Source organism: Solea senegalensis, linkage group LG11 (assembly GCF_019176455.1).
Source record: "Solea senegalensis isolate Sse05_10M linkage group LG11, IFAPA_SoseM_1, whole genome shotgun sequence".
NCBI lineage: Eukaryota > Metazoa > Chordata > Actinopteri > Pleuronectiformes > Soleidae > Solea > Solea senegalensis.
Window position 1 is genome coordinate 25,639,551 of NC_058031.1, and position 8,323 is coordinate 25,647,873.

Sequence of the window (8,323 nt, forward strand, 5' to 3'; positions counted from 1 at the left end):
TAAAAAATGTTTTAATTAAATTTAGTTGACAGTAATACGAGAGAGATTTGATCCACACACAGAATAATAATCGCTTTGTGATTATTATATTCATTGTTAACCATTAATGGATTGTTTAACTGTTTTGTTAGGTTTAAACAATGTTATGTGATCATCTGTCCCCGTAAACGTGAAAACTTATAGTTCAATTACTTTAAACAACATACAACTTTCAAATATGAATTAGACATTTTTTGCTAAAAGTGACTTTGCCTTTTCTTTTGAAACAAACACCGGCATTACTTCCAAACAGGAAACAGCATGCACATGTAAGTGTTGGTGGTGTGAACTTCCACGGTGCTCTTCAAAATAAAACCTACTGGAAACTCTCTATCTGTAACAATGGTTCCGGCAAAGAACTTACGTCGTTTTCACACCTTGTGGCGTGTTTCCACCGGCTCGACTCGCCTCGCCTCCGCACGGCACGGTTAGCATAGTACCTGGTACTTTTTTAGTGCCTGCTCTGGTGAGGTTCCAAGCAGCTGAGGCGATACTATGCGTGACGTCATCAGACTGAGAAATCTGAATATTTAATAGAGGAGTCTGGTGTATTTAGTGACAGCACTGCTGATCGCGGCCGGGATCACGAACCCTGCCGCTGTGTTTCAGTCCAGTGTCAGACGGAGTCTGTGCTCCCGGTCATGGAGGAAGTGGCGAACTAATAGTTTTAATGAACTGATTCTAATGAGTCAGTTAATGATTCAATGAAAACGACTGCTTTACAAGTCACTCGTCACTCATTTGTGTGTGTGTGAAACAAAGTCACCATAGTTTCATGCAGTGGTACAGTGATGACTCCGCCCACGTTGAGTTGTTCAAGTTCAATTTTCTCTTTTCATGTGTTCACAGAAACCAGCAGCAAAACACATGGCCTGGATTTTACTGACTGACTGGACTGGATTTGGTTTACCTATGTGAGTAGTATTTTTGTTGTTGTTCCTTGTTTCCTTTCACTTTTTATTGGTTCTGTCTCTTCCTCTTTCTTTCCTTCTTTCCATCCTTTGTTGCTTTCCTTCTCCATGTTCATTCTTTCCTTCTCTTCCATCCTTTATTGCTTTCCTGTCTCTCGCCACATTTTTTCAGTCCCCATTTATGGTTCACTTTTTCTATCACTTCTTTCTTCCAGTTACTTTCTTTCTCTCTAAAAACAGGGAGGTTCGACTCGCACAGGTCAAGCGAGGACCCACTTATTTTTTTTTCTAATTATTTTTCCAGTTATCGGATCTTATCGGAGCCAAGTTTTTCCCGCTCATACTGACATGTGCTTGACTGTGATCTGAGTCTTTTAGATTCTTTGCTTCTTTTGAGTTTTCTTTGCATCGTAGGCTGTTGTTTCTGGTGCTGGAGTCATAGAGTCCACTGAGGAGTATCTCTGTAAATCTTATGCATTTGCCACTTGTGTACAGTAAGTACACAAATATACAAATAAGTGCATTACTCAGCCACATCATCATGTCTCTGTACTGGGTCAGGCCACAGGACTTCATCCACATCACAGGCCACATTTTGTCTAGCCAGGCAACGGGGGAAAAAACCTCTGGCATGCCGTATCCAGGCTTGGGATGCCTCCACACCTATGTCACCACAGGCAGGTTCCATGGCAGGAGATTTACTCTGGTGTAAGGTTCTTGGTTCATATTGAACCACTCTCTAACCTGGAGGACTCTGTGAAAACTCACATTGTCCCAAACAACAACAACATAGATGTGATGCTCATCCTGCTGCCCTAACAGAGCATCTCACATGTGATTGAGGAAAATGAGGAGCTGGTGAGTGTTGTAGGGCCCAGGTTGGCATGATGGTGGACAACCTGACGATTGCTGATGGCAGCACATAATGTGACATTGCCACCACGCTGCCCAGGGACACCAACAATGGCCCGATGGCCAATCACATTACGGCCTCTCCTTCTCCTTTTGGTGAGATTACACCCAGCTTCATCCATGTAGATGTATTCATGGACTCTTTCCATTGCATCCAGTTGAAAAACCCTCTGCAGAAATAGATATAGTTATGTAAGTGATAGAGAAAAGTACAGTAAATCACTACTGAGAGTAATCAACATTGAATGTGTCTGGATATATACCAACCTTTGCTCTTTGACTCTGTCTGAGTTGCGATTAAAGGGCACTCTGTACAGCTGTTTCATGCGCAGTCTGGTGCGCTTGAGGACATATATGGACGTATTGAGGACGTATATTGTTGATATGGTCTATTCTCACGGACCATATCAAATATTAGGGTCTCTTGGTGTGGGGAGAACATACTTGTCCTCCCCACCCCCGAGTGCCAGTCTTTCAATTCTCCAAAAAGAGAACATGCAGTTATACATGGAATACTAGGCCTACAAACAGTTAGACCAACCCTCCATTACTATACTACAGTACATTGGTACAGTGATGTACTGAAACATAGATTTACTTACAGTATATAGTATAGTATACAGTAATTGCTGTCAACATTTACATACTGTACTATAATGTAATCAAAAAAGGTAATTACCTGTTCTCTTGTCTAAATCTTGGGATTATGGTGGACACTACGGTGAATGTACTGATGTTTGGTTGTAGCCTTTGTCCGGCCTTCCTCATGCTCATACCATGGACAAGAACATGGTCAATCACAGCCGCTCTGATTTCATCAGATATCTTCACTGACCTCCTCGACCTCCTCTCACACTGTTGTGTTCAAGTGGTGACACCTGTGCTTTAATTGTGTTTGACTTTTGTCACCTGTGCTCACCATGATGCAGCACGGGTGCATCACAATGAGAATGTGTTGGCAAGTTGTGTCTAAACAGGTGAAAAGTGCTGATGGTTTTGACAAAAGAGTGATTGATTCAATCAGTGGGTTCAGACAATAGGGTTTAGTGTTTTAGCAAGTGAGAAAAACTGTAACAGAAGTATGAGTGAGAGAGTGAATGAGTGTGAGTGAGTGAGTGAGTATGAGTGAGCCAGTACATGTGAGTATGAGTGAGAGAGTGTGAATGAGTGTGAGTGAGTGAGTGAGTATGAGTGAGCCAGTACATGTGGTATGAGTGAGAGAGTGTGAGTGTGAGTGAGTGAGTATGAGTGGCGAGTACATGTGAGATATATAGTGAGAGTGAGAGAGTGTGAGTGAGTGGTATGAGTGAGTATGTATGTGAGGCGTGTGAGGTGTGTGAGTATGAGTGAGTATATAGTATGAGTGAGTGTGAATGAGTGTGAGTATATATGAGTATGAGTGAGGCGTGTGAATGAGTGAGTGAGTGAGTATGAGTGAGTATATATGAGTATGAGTGAGGTGTGAATGAGTGAGTGAGTGAGTATGAGTGAGTATATATGAGTATGAGTGAGTGTGAATGAGTGTGAGTGTATATATGGTAGTGAGGTGTGAATGAGTGAGTGAGTGAGTATGAGTGAGTATATATGAGTATGAGTGAGAGTGTGAATGAGTGTGAGTGAGTATATATGAGTATGAGTGAGAGAGTGAGAGAGTATGAGTGAGAGAATATATGAGTATGAGAGAGTGAGTGTGAGAGAGTGAATATGAGTGAGCGAGTACATGTGAGTATGACAGAGTATGAGAGAGTGAGTGTGAGTATGAGTGAGTGAGTGTGAATGAGTGTGAGTGAGTATATATGAGTATGAGTGAGTGAGTGTGAGAGAGTGAGTATGAGTGAGCGAGTACATGTGAGTATGACAGAGTATGAGAGAGTATGAGTGAGTGAGAATGAGTGAGTATATATGAGTATGAGTGAGTGAGGGAGTGTGAAAGAGTGAGTGAGTGTGAATGAGTGTGAGTGAGTATATATGAGTATGAGTGAGTGAGTGAGTGTGAATGAGTGTGAGTGAGTGAGTGTGAATAGCACCTTTAATATAACTAAAAATATTGTAAAAAAAACTAAAAGATTTTTTAGAAACGTATTAAAGGAAATTTATTAACACAAATACAAAACATACTCACACGTGCACGCACACACACACACACACACACACACACACACACTGTGTAAAGTGTAATAACCCAAAGCCCCAGGACATCATTAACAATGTAAACACTGATTTTCAACATGAATATAAACAGTATAACATTATATTATATTATATAACATGAATACGTGCGTACAGTAAAAATAACATAATAAACATTAAAAATATACAAACTATCATACACCAGACATTCTCACAGTATCATGTCCACCATGGGACAAAAGAGCTTTCCTTTCTTTCACACCATGGAGTATGTGTGTGTGTGTGTGTGTTTTCATTATGAGGCAGATAAGGTTAGAATAAACCAGATAGAAATGAAACACACGAGGACAAGGCAGAGGACAAGGCAGAGGACAAGGCAGAGGACAAGGCAGAGGACAAGGCAGTGCATAAACACGGTAACAAATAAAATAATGTTTACTGATCCCAGTGAGAAAATATGTTCCTTTTATGATGCTTTGTGTTCTTAGAAATACTGTTCTATTATTATTATTATTATTATTATTATTATTATTAGAGAGCTGACTACTCGTTGTTGATGGGGAGCGTTGATCGTCTTCAGTCTTCAGGGTTTTTTGTGTAAAGCTCCGCTCCCAGTTTTTGTCATTTCAGCTCCAGAGGAGCAGACGTCAGTCACACTGTGTGTGTTTCTTCTTCACATGCTCTCAGGGCTGGTAGCCATAATACGGGTCTTCTGAGTGAAAACAGAGGAAACACAAACACACTCAAGTGGAGGCAAAAAAACACAGAGTTCCTTTAAAAGTCAACTTTTTGTCAGCTGGAAAGAGTTTGCTGAAAAGTCGAAATACACCGAAAATTTCAGCCGAAAATGGCCAAAAACAACCGAAACAGGACGTTGTGATGACGCGCGCACAAACGCGCTCCTCTCTATTCCCGCTTAGAGTCTGTCCAAGTTTGGAACACCAATAAAATGGTTCCAACAAGACGTGCGAACACGGTGGAACAGCAACTGTTAAATGCTGGAAAGTCAAAAGCGACACTTGGCTGCACACAGCGCAGATTATGAACTCCCCGCGACATTCGCTCGGATCCTCGGTCGTTGTCTTAAAGATCATTACTTTAAGACGTTTGAGACGTTTACCATATTGACACATGGGCTTTATCCTCATTAAAACAGGGCTTTCCCTCTATTATTATTAGACATATTCAGCACACAGGAGGGTCACGAGGGGTGCAGCCTGTGACATAGGGCGATAGGCGGGGTACACCCTGGACCGTTCACCCGTCCACCACAGGGACACATCTAGAGACAAACAATCATTCAACCATCCATCGTGAATTTAGAGTGTCCAATTTACCTAATAAACCATTTTGCATGTTTTGGACTTTGGGAGGAAGGCGGAGAACCCGGAGAAAACCCACGCACACACGGGGAGAGAACATGCAAACTCCATGCAGAAAGACCCTTGCTTGACTGAAACCTGATCTGAAGTAAATCCTTGTAGCTAACCTGGTTCCTGGGGAACACTTTGGCAGCCTCCACTGCTGTCACACGCACCCGGTGGTCCAACCTCGCCCGGCTGTCCAGAAGGTCCAGAAGGTCCTGCAGGTCCTGGTTGACCATCTTCTCCTTTGGGACCTGGGTCTCCCAGCTTGGACTCACCTGAAGGACCTTCACAAAGAAACAAACACAATTAACTGTGTTCACCGATGATTAACCGGACTGAAACTGAACCGTATTTCTGTGTCATTAGCACCCAGCAACCAATAAAGTGAGAGTCTAACAGAGAGATGAAGCATCAAACACGTCTACACACAGCATAGGCTTCAGTTTGTCAGGTGTGAAACTAATGACCGTGTTATTACCTGCAAATCCTTTGACTCCTGTGGGCCCGTGTACATTCGTGCCTGCTTCACCTTTATCCCCGAGGACACCTCTCTGTCCTGCACAGACATAAAAGACACGTGGGACAGCTTGAGTGGCCTCAAATGTGGTGGAAGTGGTGGACAGGGACAGGGACACTCCATAAGATGGCAGTGGTGTAACATCATGGATGCAAGATGCCATTGAATCCCATAGAAGAAGAAGAACAACATCCTCTGGTTCCTCTCTTTCTTTTCATATTAATAAAACATCCACAAAATCTCACCTTGTTCTCCTGGATATCCAGGTCTGCCAGGTCTCCCCCTCCGGCCAACACTCCCTTGGCCCCCCCTGGCACCTGGTGGACCCTTGGGCCCCGGGATACCAGGCTCCCCTGGGGGCCCCACGGGCTCCTCAATGGGAGCCGGCTTACGACTGATCTCGTTGATGAAGGTGTCGAGCTTCAACACCTCCTCTGAAAAGTCAATAACATAACATTTATATGTGTGTGTGTATGTGTATATGTGTGTGTGTGTATATGTGTGTATTTATATGTATATGTGTGTATATGTATGTGTGTGTGTATATGTGTGTGTATGTGTATATATGTGTGTATGAGTATGTATATATATATATACAGTATGTGTGTGTACATATATAATATATACTGTATATATACACAGACGTATATATGTGTATGTGTAAGTATATATGTGTGTATATATGTGTGTATGAGTATGTATATATATACAGTATGTGTATGTACATATATATTATATATACTGTATCTATACACACACACATATATATGTATATGTGTATGTATGCATATATGTGTGTGTACATACAGTATATATAATATATATATATATAGACACAAACATGTGTATATATGTGTGTATGAGTATGTATAGATATATACAGTATGTGTGTGTACATATATGATATATACTGTATATATACACAGACGTATATATGTGTATGTGTAAGTATATATGTGTGTGTACATATAGTATATATATAATATATATACACACAAACATGTCTATATATGTGTGTATGAGTATGTATAGATATGTGTGTATATATGTGTGTATGAGTATGTATATATATATACAGTATGTGTATGTACATATATATTATATATACTGTATCTATACACACACATGTATATATGTATATGTGTATGTATGCATATATGTGTGTGTGCATACAGTATATATAATATATATATATATACACACAAACATGTGTATATATGTGTGTATGAGTATGTATAGATATGTATATATCTAACTTACTGTGTACTAGCTGCTCACAGGCCTGTGTGACCAGCTGGTAGATCATGGCCATGGACTGAGGTTCTCCCTGTTCAAACACCACCATAAAATATAAACACAATTTGTCCTCGCACCATCTCAAATAAAATATATACAAGTAATGAACATTACAATAAAAACACAATACAGTGACGAAATACTGCAATATATGAGGAAAATATGAAGTTAAAATACCTAATCACCTCTGTCACAGTAACTGCATTATTTTAAGTGTTTCCCAAAGATTGGGTCAGGACCCACAGTTGGGTCACAGGAGATTTTCGAGGAGAATTTTCCCCAAAAACAAACGTGTTTTAATGAATTTACCAAGCGCTTGCCAGTGTTTATTTTCAAATGTAAAATATACTAATCACAGTCCAATCACTAATCACGTTATTTGAATTCATTAAATACAAATAAGGAAGTTAGAACCCACCTTCTCTCCTCGTTCTCCTTTATTCCCCGACAAACCCTGAGATGATGTCAAAATACTTCATTATTTTTATTATTAACTGAGGTTTTCCAGTTCTCGAAAGACGAGAAGATAATAAATGTGCAGACAGACAGACAGACAGACAGACAGAGTGGGTGCTGTTATTTGTCCCCTCCTGACTCACCGTAGGTCCGACCGGTCCTGGAGGACCCCTGTCCCCCCCAGTCCCCGGATATCCTGGCATTCCTTGGAAACCCTGAAGAATATACACATATGAATATACTGTATATACATATTTTGGTTGGAAGAGGACAAAGAAAAACATCAAAATACATCAATGCTATATCCAATAAATGTTTATTAAATTAAAAACCTGCATCTTACTGCAGGAAATAATGATAATATTGTAAAAAACTGATTTGGCCTGAGGGTGGCGCCACAGGAAAATACATCAAATGTCCACAACAGGTAGCAAATATTACTACTATTAATAATTCAGTAAATCTGGTGACATATTTACATATATATTAACAATATCATGCAAATACTGTAAATAATGAACGTTATTTAGTCTCAACTCAACAAAAACACCATTCATTTTTAACAGCTGTGTGGAGTGAATGTCATCGAGGGCACACACACACACATAATGGGATTTGTCTTCTAAATATTGTTCATAGGACATTTATTTATTCATTTAAAACAATTCAAAGATTCCGGTGATAATAAATGAAAT

General features: G+C 40.2%; 1 protein-coding gene across 1 annotated transcript in view; it reads right to left on the reverse strand.

Annotated features, from left to right (window-relative positions):
- Positions 1 to 4,135: 4,135 nt before the first annotated feature.
- The window catches only part of LOC122776890 (collagen alpha-1(XX) chain), a 27,033-nt gene continuing 22,845 nt past the window's right edge, over positions 4,136 to 8,323 (reverse strand). Inside the window, exons 30-36 of the mRNA XM_044037658.1 lie at positions 7,772 to 7,843; positions 7,591 to 7,626; positions 7,137 to 7,203; positions 6,122 to 6,310; positions 5,838 to 5,915; positions 5,482 to 5,643; positions 4,136 to 4,704 (exon numbers count right to left, since the gene is read on the reverse strand). Of these exons, the coding sequence (XP_043893593.1) occupies positions 4,676 to 4,704; positions 5,482 to 5,643; positions 5,838 to 5,915; positions 6,122 to 6,310; positions 7,137 to 7,203; positions 7,591 to 7,626; positions 7,772 to 7,843 (633 nt within the window). The 3' untranslated portion in view covers positions 4,136 to 4,675. The remainder of the gene's footprint in view (positions 4,705 to 5,481; positions 5,644 to 5,837; positions 5,916 to 6,121; positions 6,311 to 7,136; positions 7,204 to 7,590; positions 7,627 to 7,771; positions 7,844 to 8,323) is intronic.